Source organism: Alosa pseudoharengus, unplaced genomic scaffold, assembly GCF_046254945.1.
Source record: "Alosa pseudoharengus isolate Yale_2024_CS ecotype anadromous, Long Island Sound unplaced genomic scaffold, YU_APseudo_1.1 YU_APseudo_1.1_scf_2, whole genome shotgun sequence".
Lineage (NCBI taxonomy): Eukaryota > Metazoa > Chordata > Actinopteri > Clupeiformes > Clupeidae > Alosa > Alosa pseudoharengus.
Genome location: NW_027468663.1, coordinates 50,125,471 through 50,146,926, shown reverse-complemented (window position 1 = coordinate 50,146,926; position 21,456 = coordinate 50,125,471). Strand labels below are relative to the sequence as shown.

The 21,456-nt window shown below is 42.3% G+C and overlaps 2 protein-coding genes across 3 annotated transcripts; both read right to left on the bottom strand.

The window, feature by feature from the left end:
- Nucleotides 1-1,186: 1,186 nt before the first annotated feature.
- Nucleotides 1,187-8,489, bottom strand: e2f5 (E2F transcription factor 5). Its single transcript, XM_076296058.1, has 8 exons — nt 8,349-8,489; nt 6,940-7,049; nt 5,431-5,592; nt 4,845-4,949; nt 4,378-4,652; nt 3,390-3,521; nt 2,770-2,808; nt 1,187-1,660 (listed from the first exon to the last, which is right to left on the bottom strand). The coding sequence occupies exons 1-8, from the start codon at nt 8,487-8,489 to the stop codon at nt 1,551-1,553; spliced, it is 1,074 nt and encodes a 357-aa protein (XP_076152173.1). The 3' UTR covers nt 1,187-1,550.
- Nucleotides 8,490-8,782: 293 nt separating this feature from the next.
- Nucleotides 8,783-21,043, bottom strand: lrrcc1 (leucine rich repeat and coiled-coil centrosomal protein 1). 2 transcript variants are annotated; one of them, XM_076296056.1, is made up of 20 exons: nt 20,972-21,043; nt 20,274-20,353; nt 19,783-19,988; nt 19,542-19,607; nt 19,055-19,231; nt 18,802-18,968; nt 18,458-18,667; nt 17,886-18,076; nt 16,473-16,641; nt 15,303-15,451; nt 13,176-13,380; nt 12,077-12,216; nt 11,433-11,634; nt 11,119-11,304; nt 10,678-10,852; nt 10,331-10,494; nt 9,898-10,106; nt 9,525-9,662; nt 9,265-9,400; nt 8,783-9,143 (listed from the first exon to the last, which is right to left on the bottom strand). In XM_076296056.1, the coding sequence occupies exons 2-20, from the start codon at nt 20,315-20,317 to the stop codon at nt 9,033-9,035; spliced, it is 3,045 nt and encodes a 1,014-aa protein (XP_076152171.1). In that variant the 5' UTR covers nt 20,318-20,353; nt 20,972-21,043; the 3' UTR covers nt 8,783-9,032. The 2 variants fall into 2 exon arrangements, with proteins under 2 accessions (XP_076152171.1, XP_076152172.1); XM_076296057.1 differs by lacking the exon at nt 20,972-21,043 and having other exon boundaries at nt 20,274-20,616.
- Nucleotides 21,044-21,456: the final 413 nt, after the last annotated feature.

The following is a 21,456-nucleotide window of genomic DNA, read 5'->3' as shown; positions in this document are numbered from 1 at the left end:
AGTTCAGCTGCTGCACATGGAAGGCTTAACTTCTATTGTGCACATATTTTTTGCTTAATATATGGACATGGTGTATACTAATAATATCAAATTAGCTCCAGATAATCCTATTCGTCAATCTATATACAACACATGGCCTCCCTCTAGTGTTTGAACACAGAAATGCAGTTTTTGCAACAAACGGAACTGTCAACATTGATAGGAAAACTAAATGGCTATTTGAAACACAAGTGCCTGAGTGATGCTATGATTATACACTTAGTGATTGATATTCATACTCATTTAACCAATAATGAAGCAGAAATGAAGGCAGTAGTTTTCTTTTAATACCAAACTTTGGCTTTACAGGTATGTAAAAAATAAACTGAACAAAAATAGATAACTGTACTGATTTGTTTTAAAGAAGAACAGATATGTGACAAACTAAGAAGTATACAAAAGGCACTCTTTTACCAATCAAGGCAGATTATCAAAGGCAGTTACCATTTTAAAGTCATCCTTCAAAGGAGAACTATATATTTTTAGGTACAAAATAGCAATCTGTATGTTAAGAAACACAAACTTACAAATAACTATAAATAATTAGAGAACAACAAAAACATCTTCACAAAAATGGCAGTGTCACATTAGTTTAGGAACTGCGGTCAAAAACATAAATACCAATGTCTGGCTTTCCTTTCATACTGTATGAATTTCTGAAATTGGCACATTCAATAGTATTCCTGTGGCATTAAGACTATTAATATTAATCCAGTGTGAATATATCAGTATATTCACTTACCACAATCTGGGCAATCATACTGTATGCTTCAGAATCTTGCTCACCAAGCTACCTTTGTGATTACTATTTTTTAAGTGTGTGTGTGTGTGGGGGGGGGGGGGGGGGGGGGTGGTGCTCTCCCATGAGAAAACACTAGATAACAATAATTAAGGAGCAACACCTGACTTCAGGCACCATAAATTATCTCAAGCTTCATTGTCCCTGGCAAAAATAGTGTAGTAATAAGTATTCTGCCATATACTCTATAAGGAAGAATAATATGGCAACACCCAACCACTGGCTAGATATCTAAAGAATCATAAAGATATCTGACCCCAACCCACTCAGCACCTGTCGCTCAGCTCAAGCCCTCAATAATAATAATAATAATAATAATAAAAAATAAAAAAAAAACACCTTGTCAATCAGTCATCCCTGAGCACTGTGCAAACTGTCTGGGTAACATAAAACCATGCCTGCTGTCCTCATGATATCATGTCAGCACCAAGACATTAAGAGCTTGTTATGCCACTAGGTGGCTGTCTGAGAACGTGCACATTTTCAACCTTATAGTAATAATAATAGTAATGATCATAAGGAGCAGAGGATTGCGGGAGGCGTGGGGCAGGTAAAGTTTACCACTGTCTCGGTGTTGCCAGTGTTCATCAACTCAATGTACAGTGTATAGGGAGACATTCACAATGGGCTTAAATAATTACCTTGGCTCACCAGAAGGTACACAGACACTGTGTTGATTGAGCAGCCTAAAGATGCAGAGACACGCACTTAATCAATAATTAAGGATGTGCACATCAAACAGATCACAGGCGGCCTCGCTGTCATCTAGGCTGAAGCTGTAGTCCACTCCTGGGCTGGGCGAGAGACGCAGCAGGGGGAACACTGCAGAGGAGGAGGAGAAAGCAGTCAGATCATTGCTCATCAAACACTGTTACTTTACATCAAATTGCTACCATCATCGTGGCATCTTTTATGGTTGCGTTTCCTGTTTTTCCAGAGATATCATTTTTTTTTTTTTTTACTCATAACGCTGGAAGGCTTTCACCAAAACGTGAAACAATCGTACTGTATTATCAACCTTGACAGATAACATGTCAACTGTGGCTAGATGACTGTTTTTTAGTATTTATTTGGTCAGTTTGCCCACTTCAAGGAAACACTGAGTAGTTAGACTATTCAGCATATCAAGCAAAGAAAACTACTCAAATAAATCCTGAATTCATTCATTTGAATTCAAGTCTGATAAAGTAGATACATACAGTAGAAAAGCAGATATTCATTAATTCTGAAACAATCATCAGAGGGCATTCACTCTCTAGTGCACCTGAGACTCATCCTGCAGCACTGAAATCACTCCCTACGCAAACAGGATCTTTAGACTTCATGCAATTGTCTCAATGTAGTCTCTTCCTCTCATAAAAACAGCATGATAAACATTACGGTTAATAATTGAGTTAAATGTGGGTCAAAGTCATAGTCTGGTTCAGATTTTGGCCGTTCAAGAACCCATAATGTCTGTTGGAATACTATTTCAATCAGTTTCAGATATAGAAGTGTCAATAACCTAATGAAGCCTGTCAGAATTTGGCAAATTGACGTATGGATAAAGGGTCAAGAAACCTGGCTAGTTATAGATGTAAAGTGAATTTGGATTTGGATAGACCTACCACAACAAACATGCTCAGATTATAGGCAGAAACAGCAGTTTGAGTTCAAATTAAATCTAGGCCACCACACAAGGCTTGGGTTAAAAAATAAAATAAAAGACAAGTGCACCCAAAAGCTATCAGCAAAGCCAGCAAAACCAAAACATTCAAATAAATGTAGGTTACCCTTATCAAACAGTGACTTACTCGTGTTAACTTATTTTACCAGGATTTAATGGATTACTGTATATTTCCGAAAATGCATTTGGTTCTCTTTTTCCCAGCATACAAATGAAAACAAGCAGGCGCTATCAATATTTATTTTAAGAAAAAAAAAAGACCTACCATCAGATGACATCAGTTCATCTATGAGATCAGCAACACCTGGAGGCAAAAGGAAACGTTGACTGTAACACCATTTAAAAAAGAAGGGGGGGGGTCATGTCTGAAGGAATGTGACGGAGAGGAACTGCTCCAGAGCAGCCCGACGAGCCAGACCCACATTAAAATGTAGCGTCTGGGGACTCACCGTTGGCAGTGCTCAGTCCGAGGGGCGGGATAATCGGTTGTCTTTTTAAATCCCCTCTGCACGCAATAGGACAGCGGCAGCGCTATGATCCCCATGCGTTTCCCACCAGCGGAGCTAGTTGGCTAGTTCAAATGTTTGCCAACTTAATAAAAGCTTAACTCGTGTCACACTGTTCACCAACAGCAACATCCATCTTCTTTGTTTTCAAGTAGCAGGGAATTCAAGCAACTCTGCCATCAATCATTATGTTAAGCCCGCCTAACGACTCTATACACGATTAGATTGGCCTGATAGAAGTTTAATTTTTCGAGCTCACAAGCCAACGGAGAGTTGCTAGACTAGCCCTGGAAGCAAATGTAATTTGCTGCCGCTAGGGTGCGTCTAGATTTCTGGGCTACTAAGCTCCAGAGCTGAGCTGATGTGTAATGCCGCTCACCCTCTCGCTCCTCCTTCATCTGCTCCAGGATGGACTGCAGGTCCGGCCCCTCCATGGGCACCTGGCCGTCCGAGCCAGCCAGGGAGTCCTGCACCAGGAGACTTAGGCTCTCAGGAGTCTCAGGGTGACAATCTTCAACAAGAGATAACAGAGACTGATTAGCTGCTCCTGAGGGCAGGACAATACATCTTAATGGGGCAAGGGGGCAGCTTTCATTCAATCCCTGATTTTTAACATCTTTTGTTTAGCTTTGAATTGAAACTCACCTAAATATTAAGTTTTCATACTGACTACTGCAGCCATGACAAAATTATAAGCAATACACTTCAGTACACAACAGAGACTTAAAGGTGCCATGTGTAATGTTAAAATGCCACATGAAAATGGCAAAATGCCAATGCCAAAAAATCAATTCATACTCCACATTCCATAAAAGATGGGGGCAGTATACCTCCAGAAAGTGAGTTGGTCTACCCTAGACTAACAACCGAGAAACGTGTATTGCAGTTTGGCTGACGGTTATGTTGCCCGCATACCGCCTCCCATGGCCGAAACTGGTATTATGACACCTGTGGCTGTGGCTATTAATTTAGCATGCTAATTCAGGTTGATATCTATGCAGCACTATACCTTTTTTTAATGACATCACCCTTATTTCTTCTCATTCTTTTGATGCGTGTAGCTCAGTGGTTCTCAAACTTTTCAAAATGAGTACCACCCACAAAAACAATTGGCTTTCCAAGTACCACCATTATAACCGGTATGAAAATATAGGTGCATAGGCCAATTCAAGTACATGTTTTGCGTTGTCAAGTCTTTATGAAAAGACACCTTGGAGACTCCCTGAGTACCACTAGCGAGAGTTCGCGTACCACCAGTGGTACCCGTACCACAGTTTGAGAACCACTGGTGTCGCTCATTTTTTGGATATTTTTACCTCAATTCTTACACATGGCACCTTTAAGTAGTGCTGAGATGAGAACTCTACCCATATGCGTGTCTGGTGGAGAGGAGGAAGGCGTGATGTGGGTCCTCGGCTTGAGCTGGCTCTGCTCCAGACTGGCGGCCTGTGCCAGCGAGCATCTCTGGAGCCCTGCCGGGGTGCTGGGGGGAGTGGGCATCACCGAGATGTCCTCAGGGGGAGGGACAGCGAACACCACAGGCTTGGCCCCGCTGGACTCCCTGTTGATCAGAAGGACCTGGATGGGAGCCAGCTGACTCCGCAACTTCACCTGGTACCTCTTTTTGCCAGTCTGAGCCTGGGTTGGAGGTAGGATTCATGCAACACATTAAAAAAAAAAAAAAAAAAAGAAAGAAAAAAAAAGAAGCAGGTCATAGGAGCATGAACAATGAAGTGTCACAGCTGACTTTTGCCACACACACACACACACACACACACACGAGACAAAATTATCCCTCAGAAGATTTCTTAAAAAGGGAAGATGGAAGTTCCATACCGGCCCAGCAACCGCTAGCTCTGTTCCTGAGGGGGCCATGACAGCCAGGAGGGTGTCTCCACTGAATGAATCGCATATGTCCTCATGGGTTACAAATTTATAAGTGTGGCAGGTTAAGGCGTATGCAAGAAAAAGGATGAACAATTTAGCTTTCAGTGAAAACATGCATTAATTGCTGTTAAAAACGGGAAAAACGGGGGGGGGGGGTAGTAGTATGACCGGTAAATTCATACGTTAGCAAGCTGTTAAGACAGACAAGCTAAGTGGAATGAACACATATAATTTGTGAAACAATGGACTGAAGGACCTGCATTTCTACTTAACACAGGGTCGTTGAAAAGTCCTTTTAACCCTTACTTTTTTTCCACATAGAATCCTGTTTCCTGCACAGTGCAGCTTTGAAACATGATATTCTGAAATGGAAATATGACTCCTAATAACAAAAAAAACCAACAAAAAATGTGGCAGCAGTTTCTAGGCATTATGCAAGAGTATAAAGTTTCAGTGGGTAGCATCAGGGCTGTGCCTTTTTCCACAGTCTGTTAAATACCTAACTATAACTTTTCCTGTCTAGCAAAGGATATCTCCTGTTTATGGGGTCTTCGCTTAGATTTTTGAGGCACTCCTGGACTAAGGCCTCTTGCTGGTCAAGTTCACACTCCTTCATCTCCAGCTCTAGGATCTGGGCTTTCAGCTGATCCACCTGATCAAGCATCTCTTGAGTTTGGCATCCTGATTTCTCACCTCTGGTCAGGATGAAGACCAAAAAATTATACAGTGGTCAGGCAACATCATTAAAGGAGAATTCCGGTGTGATATTGACCTAAAATGTGTGGAAACATGATACCGAGTGTGAACGTATGTCTCATAGCCCATCTCGGCTTGTCCCCTGCACTCCAAAATCTGGTGCTAGTTAGCCGATGCTACCAACAGCTTGTTCAATGGTGGTGCTTCGGCATCGGGCTAGCCATGCAAATAAATCACTGTTTTACACCATTTACGAGGCTCAATGTATCTCCACACTTCATTGGTATACTACCGAAGGCCCTGACATTTAAAACGAGACATTGAGAACTTTGAAAAAGCACTGGTAGTTTACTTACAAGACGATTTATACAGACAGTATCTTCATGAAGTTTAGCGTTTGCAGCCATCTTGAATTTAGTCACGATAAGTCGAGCGACGAGTAAGAATGAACAGGTATGATAAGGGATCAGATTCCAAAAATAATTCAGTGGAAATGCATGGATTCCAGTTGCTGCTACTGGAAGAAACTGGAATCCATGCATTTCCACTGAATTATCGTGACTAAATTATCGTGACTAAAAAAGCTGCAAACGCTAAACTTCATGAAGATACTGTCTGTATAAATCGTCTTGTAAGTAAACTACCAGTGCTTTTTCAAAGTTCTCAATGTCTCGTTTTAAATGTCAGGGCCTTCGGTAGTATACCAATGAAGTGTGGAGATACATTGAGCCTCGTAAATGGTGTAAAACAGTGATTTATTTGCATGGCTAGCCCGATGCCGAAGCACCACCATTGAACAAGGTTGGAGTGCAGGGGACAAGCCGAGATGGGCTATGAGACATACGTTCACACTCGGTATCATGTTTCAACACACTTTAGGTCAATATCACACCGGAATTCTCCTTTAACTACTGAGAAGAAGGAAGCATAGAATCGTATATGTCATGGCAAGGGATTCTGCATGTCTTTTGTTCTATATCTATATGGTGCAAAAATAGTAATGTTAGACTACATAATGAAGTACAGACTGTTAAAGAATAAGTAATATCTGTCAGTTATGTAACTATACTGCTCAAAAAAATTAAGGGAACACTTCAATCATACACTGGATCGGTACTCTGACACTGTTTGGCTCTGAGCACAAGTAAAACTTTTGAGGCGAGTGTTTCATTTTGCAAGAACTGTCAGACATTCTGTGAATGTAGTTTGAGAATGGAGAAAAGGGTGGAAGGTTTCAAAAAATGTGTTTTAACAATTGTGGAAAACTGTAAGAGTTCCCTTACATTTTTTGAGCAGTGTATGTAATATGCATCCGACTTCACAGTGCCTTTATGAATGCCACTCACTTCCACTGGATGGTGTTTTTGGTCCTCTTCTCAATGAGCCCCACTCCCTCCAGTACATTTGTAATGTCATAGATCCTCCTTTTCTGCCTGACTGCCAGTGTGTCTGCTGCCTGTCACCACATACAAAATTATCACCATTTCACAGCAACATATTTAAACCATTCTAGGTTACATGAATAAATCGCCCAAAAGAAAAATAGCCTCTGCAAGGAATAGGGATTTTTAGCAAATGTGGTGGACACCACTCAGAGGGCATTGTACTTTTTAGTCCTCGTTTGACAGCTGTAGTTATTAAACACTTTTAAGACTAAATATGTCAAAATGTGTTAAACAGTGAACACGGTTTTACTCCAAATTGCACAACTATATATTAACATCTTAGTTTTATTGTTATGCTATTACACATTATTGAGGTTTGCACGTTTCTTTTTAGTATTTTTACATGTGTGATGTGATCTAACATTAACCTACGCAAAGGCTAATACAACTCTGAAACTCCCACGTGTTTTTGTTTTTTACTTTTAGTAGATTTTATTTCTACTTGTATTTAATGTTAATGCAGGAATTACTGGAATATACTGTAGTAGGTAACTAACGTTACTTTTAGAGCGAATCTTCCACCAGCTGTCTTTACAGTTTATTTGACGTTTTCCTAGTTTGTCAGAAGAGGACGATTCTTACGAGTTTTCACAAATTAATTTAAAATGTATGAGCCATTCCACCAGAGAACATCTTCTGACAACTAAAAGGTAACTTCCTTGGGAACAATCAGCAACGTTAACTGATCCACCAGAGCTAACTAAACCAACGTTAACTTTATGGGGAACCATATCGAAGTGCATGGTGCATATTGAAGGTTATGTGAAACAGTGCCACCCACTCAATTGGCAAAAAAGGTCAGATAAATGAAACCTCAACGTAAACGACGAATAGCGAAAGACAAAGTCTAAACGCTAATGAACGAGCGCTATGATTAAAACGAGGCTAACAACGTTCGCATAGCAAGGTGCGCCAGCAGGTCGAGGCTGTGGAAGCAAAATCAGTGCACCTGCTTGTAATCAGCAAGACAACACAGCACTCCAAAGACCCAAAACAAACATAACGTATTTTACTTCTCATGGAAAAGTTGGAAGGAAGGTTACCAATAATCACTACACTGTAATACTGACACTTCGGCCTTTTGAAGACATTTGTATGGACATTTGACATTAACGCAACGTTGATTTGAGTTCACTCAATGCCAACTCCTTTGTGTCCTGCCAGTGCTTTCATTGTGAGAATGTCAAAATGTTGGTCACGTTACATTAACACTACACATTCATTTGGTTTTCACGACAACAATAATCCAAATGTGATAAGAAATAATTACATCTGTTACATTATCCAATTGGATTTTTAAGATTACTAACCACTTTCAAATCGAGTATCCCGTCCTTTGCTTCTTGCAGTAATGTCACAAACTTCATTGTGAGGAGACCCAAACTTTTCTCATGCCGACTTGATCCATTCGGCGTTGACTTCGGACGTGTCGAGGTATTTACCTCGGACATTGTCTTTTATTGTATACTTATTTTTGACTCGAAAGAGTTAGGAGAATCTCACCCCCCTCAGCTCTCTCCAGGCATTTACCTCAGAGCTTTGAAGAAACCCGCAATCTTTGCGGCTCGAGGCGTTTTAAATAAAAGGAAGTGACGTTAGATTACAATTACCATGGCAACCAAGAACCCTCCTGACCACCTGTCCCAGCCTATGGTCCCAGCCAGCCAGCATGTTAGCGGTGAATGATTGCCAAGGTCTTGCGAGTTTTTGACAGGCCATATAGCCTACTTTATTTCATGCAAGATGTAGTCCCCATTTTCCTAGACAAACAAAACTGGTTGCTGGTGTTTTCATGAGAAATGTAAAAGACATTTAATACACAATATACGTACACAATCACTCATCAGAACAGGTTACAGTAGACAATACACATCCAAGACATGATTAAATTAACTGACACCACACCTATGATACAACACTACTACACCTCATAACATAACAATTACATAGTGCAAAACAGAAGCATCACAAATTTGATATTGTAATATTTGAGGTCAGAATTCCTTCAATACGCTGGTGAGACGTTTCATTTTCTCTTCCATTAACCGTTTGTTAATCTCGGTCTCCTCCAATAGCTGTCTCATTTCCTCCTCCACTTCAATCACCTGCAGAACACCAAACACTTAAGAAAACGTTGCAGTACCTTTTTAAAAGTCAAGTCATATGTGCAATTGCTTTACTGGAAATAAATGCCACATTTTATAGTTATTTGAAGCAGTAATTCACCTTGTGATTGGCCACCTCAATCTGTTTCTGTTTGTCACTGATGAGGTGCAGGAGCTCAGTCTGATGGGAGGCCTGAAGAGTCTCCAGCTGTCTCCGAAAGGCATCATCTGCCTTTCGCAACTTCTCTAAAACACCTCTGTTAAACAAAACAGAAGGCCAGACTGATTACAATGTACTATCCTCATATAGAATATTATACTCATGCTGAAAATGATGCACTAGTGCAACTACGGTGACTCTGTAACACCCTTAGATCTTACTTGTGAGCCTGCAAAGCTTTGTCTCTGTCCTCAAGCAGGGTTTTCTCTTTGGAGTCAAAATTCTCCTTCATGCGTTTCACCTGAGTCTCAAGCCTGGTGAGTAAGCCAGCCTTTTCTTGCCATTTGTTATTAGAAGCCCTGCCAGGGTAAAAAGGATGTACAGTAAATATTCAATGCAAACTGTCTTTAAAAAAACTGTCTTTAAAATAGTCATCATTAGAAATAGACTCTTAAGGTAACACATACACATAGTATTGCCTAATGTTCTATAAAATTGCATGCTACAAAAAAGTTTGGTGAGAAATGATTACAGCTGGTATCTGTATATCCGACCCTTATCTTTAGTCACTATGATGACCATGAAGGCAGATACCTGTAAGCCTCTTTGACTTCGTCCAGCTCAGCCTCCTTATCCTCCAGCTGTTGCTTGAGCTCCTCCTTGCGGAGGCTGAGCTGCTCCAGACGGTCTCGGAGCTGCACTACCGGCGCCGTTTCCTCCTGCAGCCTCTGCTGGAAGCGCCGCTCTGCCTGGGCCCTGTCTTCGCGCTGCTGACGCAGCTGCTCATCACGCTCCTGCAGTGCCTGGAGGAGAGACAGAGAGCAGAGAAATCGTGGTGAAAGTCATTGGATATATGGAGTCTACCGAGGCAATATGGAATAGCAAGGAAAACCGACAATTGAATTGAAAAGACAATTTATCTGTTCCCTTCAGTCATGGCAAGTGACTACAGTAAGGAATGGGAGACTGCCATACACTTAAAAACACAAAAACAAAACAAAGAACCAAGCTGAGGCCACATTTTTACCTCTTTGAGCTTGCGGATAGTTTCTGTCTGATCGTCCACAATCTTGGTTTTAATCCTCAGTGCGTCACTGTCTCGCTCATTCTGTTTCTTCTGCGTCTCCAACTCACTGGAGAGAACCTCAATCTTTGCCTCCAGACGGCCTCTGTCTTGGGCTAAAGATGCCCCTGTAAGTGTGTGTGGGAGGTTACAAACAAAAGAAACACATCTGATTACAGGCCTTTGGTAAGCTTGAAGCAAATGAAGCAACCACATTTTCAAGCTTCACCATCATAAACAAGTCCTTGAAGATACTTGTAAAGTGTTTCTAGCTGCAAATATGACCAATATTCGAAACTGGAACATCATACCCTGTTGCGCCAGCTCCTGTCCCCAGAGCTTCCTCTCAGATCGGAGACCATCGATAACAGACTCCTGTGCGGAGACCTGGGCGACCAGCTTGGCCTTGTCCTTCTTAAGAAGCTCCACCTGCAAGCCGAGACGCCGGTCACCCTCTGCTGCCTCCTCCAGAGACTGGATGCGAGACTACAACAGACACCAGTAACCACACTGTCAGTCACCATGATGCAACAGCAAAAATCTCAACACTATCACAATGGTAATTTCCCAGGGAGACCCAAAACCTTCAGGAGATACATTGCATGTTGTTGCTGAATAACAAACACAAACTTTCCTACATTCATAAAATCTTATGTAACAGACAGTAACCTCTCGAGACTCACTGGATATAAATTAAGGACACAGGGACAAGAGTGGGACTGAGAGGTGCTCCATGTCTTCATGTTCCTTACCTTGAGTTCAGTGACGGCCTCTTTTCGGGACTTGGTGAGCTCCGCAATGCGCTCCTTCTGCTCCCTCACCATGGTGGTGAGCTCCTGTACCAGAGCCACAGACTTCTGTTCCTTCTGCTGGGTCTGAGTCAGTGATGCCTTTAGATCGGACAGTTCCCTGCTGGCGTGGTCGAACGCAGTCTTCACCTGGCAGACAGGAGACAGGTAGGAAATCTTGAGCAGCTTTATCTGGCCTTGGTCTTTCACCACTGATTGTGGTATGATGTTGTTGTGATGGCGCATGATCTAGAGAAGCAAGTCATGGAGAGCATTACCTCGTTGAAGCGCCCTGCTTCAATTGTCAGGGCCATGCGAAACTCATCCTCCAGGGCGGTATACTGCTTTCGAGCCTCCTCCAGTTTGCCCGCGAGGGCAGCCTGCGTGTGCTCATGCCTCTGCTCTGTGAGAGCCACCTCCTTTCCCACCGCCTCTCGAAACTGAGAGCTGTCAGGGAGCAGCCGCGACTCCAGTTCCTTCCTGCATGGTTATGACATCAATGGGAGAGAGAGCGGGGGAAGGGCAGGAGAGGGGAGGCGGTAATAAAGATGTGATGAGGCAGAAAGTCTTGATTATCTTCAACCTGATTTATTCTAATTAGGAGATACTAGGGTCACAACTATTATGGAATAAGGGAAGCAACAGAGTGCTTTGGAGGTGTAAATCTTCAGGACGACTGGGCAACCAGAATGTAATTGGTATAACTAATCCTCTATTGTATTAGATTGTCTCTGTCAGCTTTATTTGACTTCACTGTATAATGCTTATCTTATCTCTTTAAAGGACAGGTCAAATGTTTGCTGATTTTATCTGATCAGGAATGACACAGGAAGGCTTTGGGACCCCCTGAGGTGCTTTTGAGTGTCCTGGCCGCCAGCAAGAAAGACAGTGGTCATTCACAGCTATTCAAACCATCATGTACCTGTGGACCTGTTCTCTGGATACCAGAAGTTCATGCAGCTGTTGCACTTTGTCCTTTTGTTGACGTAGTGATGCCCTAAGGATCTCCACCTCCCTCTTGAGAGCAGCAGCCCTGTTCTCTAGCTCTTTACTACGCCTCATCTGAAAAAGAAGGAGTTCACAAAGTTCACAGCTATATGAGGTAGCCACAATGGTATACCTATTGTACTGTAAGATGTATGTATGCATTTACAAACACATTTAAAATTGACATTGTATTGTTAGTTAGTTACTGAAGTTAGTTCGACTCCAATATGGACTAAACTATCTCTGAATCATGAATTGTCCCATATCCATCCCAGCTGATATTACTGGATTCTACGGAGCCTGGGAGTGGTCAATGCAAGATTTTTTTTTCATATTGAGAGGCTGATCAAATCATGTTCTCATTTTAGTAAAATTGTGCGCTGGTTTGAATTATTTTGTTCCCATATTTTATACACAGGAACTAGGAGTACTGTATGGGCTAGTTCAACAGACCAACTTGGAACTTTAAGATAGACTATGAAAGTTCCCCTTTATCATTAGGTCAGAAGCAAAAAAGGGTCATGCGCCTACTACCAGGAATTCGGCAATATCAGAAATGCCATTCTCCATATATGTAGCATCAGAATGAATTCAAAGACAATTAAAATAAATTTAATTTAAAGTAAAAACTGCATTCTGTTGCTATAGAAAACAAGCAATGCATTTTTAGTAAGGTAGACAACAAGCTGCAACCTAGTTTTCATACAATTAAGCCTCAGGAACATTGTGTGCAGTTAGCTGTCAAATTAATATATGTAGGGACTGTCTAAATAAACTGTTGATTAAGTGAGGGCATGTTTAACTTTTGGTCATCAAAGGCAATTTTGCTAATGTTACTGAATTCTACTGCAACAACTTAATTTAGGCCTCCAGAGTAGGCTACAGAACTACCTCTTCTAAACTGAAACTGTGTTCAGGCTAGGAGTACTACTAAAGTCTACACCTGGCTGTGAATGTAAACCTTGGTGGTCTGGATGTCCCACAGGCCTGCGGGTCTGTTGTTAGGCTAGCTATGGGACCAAGGGCTCCGGTACCTCATCGGCCTGCTGCTGGGCCCGGAGAGCCTCTGCCTGGGACACCTGGTCCTCCAGGCTGCGTAGCGCCCTCTTTAGCTGGTCCTCTCGGCCCCGCGCCAGGTCCAGCTGGGCTGCCCAGTCGCGCCGCCGCTCCTCCAGATCCTCCACCCTGGCCTGCAGGGTCGAGCGCTCCGAGCGCTCCTTCAGCAGCGACTCCTTCAGCCTGCCGGAGGAGACGCAGCCAGACAGAGGGTCAGGGCAGGGCAGGGGAGGGAGGGAGAGAGAGAGAGAGAGAGAGGGGGGGGGGGAGAGAGAGAGAGAGATGGAGGGGTGTGTATCTTTGAGTGCATGAGCATCTCTTTGTTTGTGTGTGTGTGGAAGAAAGAGTGATGCTGAGATGTCAGTGATCACCCATCTATCTTTTTACACAGTACACTTCTACGTTGATTAACTGCTACTTATTAATTTTGAGTGATGACTGAAGTCTGCGTTCTAAAACTGTCTTAATTAAAACACTAATTATGGGCTTGTGAGGATTAGTTTTGATTAAATAAGACTTGATGTCGGTGGGATAATTAATGAAGTGTAGTTTATTTAAAGACTGGAGTGAGATCATTTTTCATAAATACTAAGAGAGGCACAAATCTGCATTGCCCTCGTTTTCCCAAACGTGGGAAGGCCTGACAGAAAAATTACAACTTCCAAATTCAACATTTACATAAAGTCTGAAACTGAGACTGAGTGTGGGTGAAATGCAGACCTGATGTGAAATGGAAATACTTTATTCAAAAGTAGTTATGCAGACTTCTTAAAAATCCCATTTTGCCAGGCCTGGAAACTGTTAAAAGCACTGACCCTACTGACTGTCAGGGCACAAAGTCATTAGCAGGGGGATGCAGCCAAGGTGATGGTGGCAATTACGGCAGATTCATGCGTCGCTGAGGACATATGCCTGTCACCACAGATTTAATTTCCATCATAATTACGATTTATCGCCATTTGGGGGTGGGCGGTGGGGGTGTCGGGTTGCTGGGGGGGTGATGCTCTGCAGAACACCGAGACGGCCCCGCTGTCCCCTATCTCGTCTAATAAGAAACAGGCATCCATTTGCACAAGGCGCTTCAGCCCCGTCATCTCCACACCGGGTGATTGGGACACTGGGAGAGGTTGATTATGGATAATTATACCCATAAGTATTCCATCCGTGGTCTATCCAGACCTGTGCCAATTAAAACTCAGACATAATAATAACCGACGACTACAGACGGCAAAATAACTCTTAGAGGTAGAACAAGGCTGCCAAGTAAGCTCTTTCATTTTATTTACTGCCAAAAGGTTCCAGCGGGGCTGGATTTACAGCTTATGATCGAGCTTGTGTTTCACGTAAATGGAAATAATTACAAAGATGTTGACAACATCTGACAAAGCTGTACAGAGAGCAAAACGATGTGAGTAATGAGAGCACATGGAACATGGTAAACGACCAAAAAGAGATAGAGAGGAGAAAAAGTGTGTGACAAGAGAAGAGAACAAAACATAATAGCAGGTGAGGGGGATCTGTGAGGTCGAAACAGTTTTGAAATAGATTTCAGTGGCTTTCAATACAGTCTAAAGAAAATATTCCATCTTTTGACATTGCAAGAAAAATTGGAGCGCAACTGCTAATTTATTTGACAAGTCTATCAAACTGGCTTAGAAAACCACTGCCTTTCACTTTATAGAGCATTCAATTCAATTCATTAACATTGCACCATTAACAACTGGCATTTTTTAGTGCCCACTGCCAGAACCTCTCGTTGCAAGCATGGGGGTAGTGAGGTCAAGGAATGAAAGACTGTTCTAACAGCAAAGAAGCCTGAGGAGGAGACTGTCTGTCTGTCTGTCTGTCTCCATGGAGAGGCAGAAAGAGGAGGAGGGCAAGGCTGAGGTTCTTCATCCTTTCAGGGTCATTAAGCATTTTTCCTTTTTCTTTTTACTTTTGGATGTCTTTGCTTTGTCTTTGCTAGTTCTAGTCTTAAACTATGCATCCATCATAAACTTGCAGCCATATGTATGTGTGTCTGTGTGTGTGTGTGTGTGTGTGTGCATGTATTTGCAGAGTGACTGTTGCCTTGTCTGTGCGTGCGTGCGTGCGTGTGTGTGTACCTGTCTGTGGTGTGGAGAGCCATGCTCTGCAGGTCCTTCTCCTCACTGGCGCGAGTCTGCAGGCTCTTCAGCTGCTCTGTCAGCTTTCTCACCGCCTGCTCTGCCTTCCAACGCCGCTCCCTCTCCTGGTCACGTTCCTCCACGATAGCCTACACACACACACACACACACACACACACACACACACACACACAGACACACACACACACACACACACACACACACACACACACACACACACACACACACACACACACACACACACACACACACACACACACACACACACACACACACACAGACACACACACACACACACACACACACACACACACACACACACACACACAGCTCACACACACACACACACACACACACACACACACACACACACACACACACACACACACACACACACACACACACACACACACACACACACACAGACACACACACACACACACACACACACACACACAGACACACACACACACACACACACACACACACACACACACACACACACACACACACACACACACACACACACACACACAGACACACACACACACACACACACACACACAGCTCACACACACACACACACACACACACACACACACACACACACACAGACACACACACACACACACACAGACACAGACACAGACACAGACACACACACAGACACACACACACACACACAGACACACACACACACACACACACAGACACACACACACACAGACACACACACACACACACACACACACACACACACACACACACAGACACACACACACACACACACACACACACACACACACACAGACACACACACACACACACACAGACACAGACACACAGACACACACACACACACACAGACACACAGACACACACACACACACACACACAGACACACACACACACAGACACACACACACACACACACACACACACACACACACACAGACACACACACACACACACACACACACACACACACACACAGACACACACACACACACACACACAGACACACACACACACACACACACAGACACACACACACACACAGTGAACAATTCATACTTTGTATCCAGGGTGATCTATTCTCTGGTGATAGGAAAATTCCACCCGATCCCATGTCATAAGTTGCCTGCATACCCTGTAGGTCTCTTCCTCGGCTTTGCTTGATTTCCGCTCAGCTGCCTCCCTGGGTGCTGTACTTTTCAGGCCCTTCCTGGTCATCCCAGGGGATGATGAATGGACCTCTTGCCTCTTCTTCTGACCCACGGGAAACTTTGAGGAGCTGGATTTATGCGTATCTGAATCACTATGGAACACAGCGACAAAAAGACCTGACATTTTAACAGCTGCTGGCGATGGTGCGAATGTGTGTGACGTTTTTTTTTTTTTTTTTTTGCCAAGGCAATACCCCAACATAAATCAATGCTGAGGTCACAAATGAAAGCTTCACACAAAGCAGACAATGGTGATTTACTGACATAATCTTCAGCACAGCCCATATTTCCGGGATTTTAAGTGTCAAAATGCATCGGCAAAGAAACCAAAGGAAAGGGAGTGCTCAGGATATTGGTACCCAAACCTTTTAAAAACTGGTGTCTCTAACCACAAGATCCAGTAGTTATACATCAGAATGAATACACAGATAATGCCATGTATTGTTTATATGTGCATTGGTAATATGACACTGAATTAGGGTGCATCTTGTCAGATAAGCCAGATGAGTCAGAGTGGCTGTTTCTCTGACTCCGGAGAATGAGACGAATTGATTTCTTTAATCAGATAGCGGACACAGGCAGCCAGCCCGCTGTGAAATTAGTCAGATGTGCTTTATTTAATTTAGGTGACCATTAATATAATAACAAATGTCAATCTATTTCATCCTCTACTGGAGGGTTCAAGCAATGTATCTTCATTAAAAAAGAATTATCCTCTCTAGTACACCAGACAGTGGGGTTGAGTGTAATGACAGTCATTTTTCATGAGTGAGGGGAGTCAGGTGCCTGGCGACTTCATCTAGTCAGGCTGCAGGCACAAAGGATATATCCAGTATACTCTCCCTGTGCAGCAGGCTCAGGCTGGGGAAAGAGAGCACCATCTGTTTCTATTTACTGAATCTCCACAAACTGCATAAACAGGTCAAGTTCAATAAGTAGATCAGGTCACAAAAGAGAATCACCATTCCTTGCACATTTGTGTCAGGTTTTCATTTATACACTAAGAGCCACTGTGTAACAAATACTGCACAACAATAACTTTGTACACAAACTAAGCTGACGAACATGGCTGTTCGTCCGCAAAATGAACAACTGTAGCTTGCTGTAAACTCGTATATCAGTGGTGAGCATGGCAGGAGGTGTGCTCAATGAAGAAAAGAGACCATGCAAGCCTAGTCTTTGAAGAAAGGATGTGGATGTAACATGCTGATGCTGGTTGTGTGTATAAACATTTCATTATCGCTAAGTGCAGCAATAATCATATAATACCTTAGAGATACATTATCACCCTCAAACTAGTCATTCTATGTGTCAGCAGAACCGATGGCCTGGGTACCTGTGTGAGGGTTTGGCTCTCGTGGCTTTGTGGGCTTTTTTCCCTGGGGAGCTCCTGGTCTGCTTCGGGATCTTTGAGTTTCGTCGGTTCTCTTTCACGCTGTCACAGTCGCTCTCAGAGGTCAGATCTGTGTCCCTCTTTGCTCTCAGGACCACAGGAGGGCTGGAGATGGACACACCTCTCTCAGGCACCTTACATAACAGTAAGATCGGATTTATTTGCATTCACTTTATTGGCTTACTGGTTGACAAGTCTTCAGTGTAATAGACTGATCCAGCTAAAGTTTAATCAGAAGACATGATCAAATACACAGTTTTTAAAGGGAAAAAAATCTCTCTCTTATATATTGATTTTGATATTATAAATAAACGAAGACCCTGATGGTCATGGTAGAAAGAAACAGATTTTTGATAATAGAACAAGGATTTATTGGAAATGGGAGAGACCTGACTTATTCTCAAATCTCGATCATTCTATTACAGCCATATTTCTAACTTCAAGAAACAGAGGGACATAAAACTACTCACAAAAAAAATCATAAATTTCTCCTCATTTCAAACTCAATGACCTACCTTCTGCAAGAGCTGGGACACCTGCTGCTCCAGTTTCTTAATGCGCTGCTCGTTGCCATGGTTTCTGGAGGCAGAACTTGGAGTGACTGGGCCAGATTTGACAGCTGCTGGAGCTCTGGGTCCTCTGGCAGGCTCATTCCTCTCTCCAAACTGGGCCGGGACCTCATCGGTTTGGGCCACACTAAGGGGTCCGCCAGCCTGCCTGTTTGTCTATGGAGAGGAAATAAACAAAACAGTTATGGAGTCCATTATTGGAATTCAGGTATCGGAAATCTGATGTATTTAACTGGCCAACACTGTTAAGCTGCCAAAAAAAATAGGAAGATGAAAATAGCAGATCAGACCTTTGCACTTCTTACACCAACATCGGCATCTGTGTGTAACAGGTACTGAAGGAAGTCCTCAAGGCCAGGGATGTCAGTGGGGCTGTCCTCTCCGGGATTTCCAAATCGGTCGACACCATCTAGGGTGAACACTTGAGGCAGGGATTCTAAGACCGTATCCCTGTACCCTGCAGGGAAACAACACCTCACATGAACACACATAATCTAGGCATGTGTACCCACTACTACCCAGGTTAAAAAAGTATTGGCATACCTGAGAGAGCACAGATTGGGTTTTGAGGATTTTGAACACAGTCATCCCTGAGAGTAACATCTTTAAGATTCTGCAGTCCCACCAGGCACTGCAGTACATGATTAATGTTGTCCAAGTGGTTGCCCTGAAGCTGGAGGCGCTTCAGTTGATACCCTGACCCATGGAGACAGAACAGCCCTGTGGGCAACAGATACAGTACCTTCTTTAAAGGGAGTCTTGCTGAAGCCTGCACATTCATTATTTTATCACATTTTAGTCAAAGATACAAAGCAATATTGTTAGTTACAGTTACATAGGTTAAAACATGCACAAAAATAAAATATGCTGGTTACAGCACCTGGCTTCACTTAATCTCTGTGTTTTTTACTCATCAGGGGTCTACAAGTGGCACTATGTGGCCAATTTACACAGTTTTGCAATGGGAGACAAAAAACAAATAAGACTTTTTGCTGTTAATACTAGTTTATTGAGTCTGGTTGAATCTTACCTGTAAGGTCACAAATGCGATTATAAGACAAGTTCAGTCTGGTGAGATTTATTAACACTTCTAGACCTTAAAAGATGGGAAGAACATGTCAGGGACAGGGTACATTCTTGTTTGAAAGCAAATTTCAAAAAGTGTATCTTGCATTGATGTTGGCAGTTATACATGTACTTTGAGCAAATATCTGAGGACAATTGGAAAGCTCTGGCAAAGCAGTATTCTTTCAGAAGTACCAAGGGCTCACCTTCAACTTTTGTGATTAAATTGCAAGATATGTTTAGGGTGCGTAAGGAGGAGAGATTATCTAAACCACTGATTTCTGTGATGCGGTTCGATGACAGGTCGAGATGTCGCAGCTGCCAAGCTTCAATCAAACCCTCAATTTTTGGTATACGGTTACAGTGAAGATTCAATATTGTAACGTTGGGATTCAGTGGAACATCTAATAAGCTAAACACATAAAAGAATACACATTATTAAGATTATGTTAATCTAATTAGACAAGTAAGATACAGGAATGCTATTACCATGAGTTTCAGTAAATGATTCTAGCATCTCTACTTTCACAACTTCAAAACCACATGCAAATCTCATACAAGAAGTAAACTGAATTAGACAAATGTAGCTAGCCAAACATTGAAAACACAAGGGAAGAGTGGACAACTGAACATGATAGGCCACATGTCAAGTAGAGATGGACAAGACCAGATGTGTCTTAGAAATATAAATGTTTACCTGGATATGTTCTTGTCGATAAGGCAAAGCTCTTTATCAGCCATATCTAATTAACGTCAGAAAACCAGGGTAGCCCAATTCTGACATCAAAAATAAAATATGTGTTAGCTGTTAGAGGTAGCAATCGGTCGAGCTATGGATCAGACTAAGCCAGTCGTAATGTTAACGGCAGACAGGAAGGTTAGAAGAGAAATAACGTCAACACTTTATGACAGATAGACAGAATTGCACCTACAGGTCAATAGTATCAAACAGTGATTCAGACTGATTAGGCTAAAGTTACAGCGTTGGTCACGCAATCAAATGATTAATATGGACGAGTTTATTTTTATGTTAGAAGCTACTGTATTGTATGAACATGTAAGCTAACGTGCATGCAATTTGTTGACGTATCGTTAGCATTTGCCACAGTAGCCTAAGTTTAACGTCATAATATCTGATGGCCATAATTTAAAAAGTTATGATACATTTTCTATCGGTGCAGAACAATTATCACATCGATGACAATCAGTCATAGAATTAGAGTAGTTTCCTATATGCTACCAAACAGTTAGGCTACCTAGAACTAATAGGGTAGCGTTCGTAACAAACAATTTATATCTAGTTTTCCATAAGGGCATCGATTGTATTTGTTTACAGGATTCCGCGTCAAACTAAATTTTTATCAACCACATTTTTATCAACCACAACTGACTGACCCATTGAAACTTCTTCTATGTTCTTGGCATGTTCGTTGTTGTTGCTGGGTTTCTTGAACTGGCCGCTCAGTGTTAGTTACCATACGTACTTCCTGTTGTTGGTAGTGACGTTTCGCTCAGCTGTTTATAACTTCCTGTGTTTTGGACTCAACTGGTTTCTGCTGTGCATTGATTTATACAGTCTATGATTTGAGCAGTTGTGCAGATTTCCAAAATCCTTCTAGTAAAAAAACGTTTCAACAAAATTAAAATAGAATTTTTACCTAATTTTATGATGTTCAGATTTCAGTAATTTTGAAACGTACTGAACATTTTTTTAGAAAACTTGTACTAGCCTATTGTCTGGGGAATCAGCTGGGTAAGTTAGGTCATGGTGAAATTAAATCTATACTAGGCCTACTCTATTCACCTGTAGTATTTTGCATATGGAAATATGTTATCTAATTAGTATGCTTAAAATGCAAAATCATACTTGGTAAACAAAA

Coding starts and splice junctions, on each gene's coding strand:
- e2f5 (XM_076296058.1), bottom strand. CDS start 8,489: ATGTCCGAGGTAAATACCTCGACACGTCCGAAGTCAACGCCGAATGGA. Junction 7,050..8,348: donor GGATACTCGATTTGAAAGTG/GTTAGTAATCTT, acceptor ATGTGGTGACAG/GCAGCAGACACACTGGCAGT. Junction 2,809..3,389: donor GATGAAGGAGGAGCGAGAGG/GTGAGCGGCATT, acceptor TTTTGCCTCCAG/GTGTTGCTGATCTCATAGAT.
- lrrcc1 (XM_076296056.1), bottom strand. CDS start 20,317: ATGGCTGATAAAGAGCTTTGCCTTATCGACAAGAACATATCCAG. Junction 13,381..15,302: donor GCTCTCCACACCACAGACAG/GTACACACACAC, acceptor CTCCTCCGGCAG/GCTGAAGGAGTCGCTGCTGA. Junction 9,401..9,524: donor AAAGCTTTGCAGGCTCACAA/GTAAGATCTAAG, acceptor TTTGTTTAACAG/AGGTGTTTTAGAGAAGTTGC.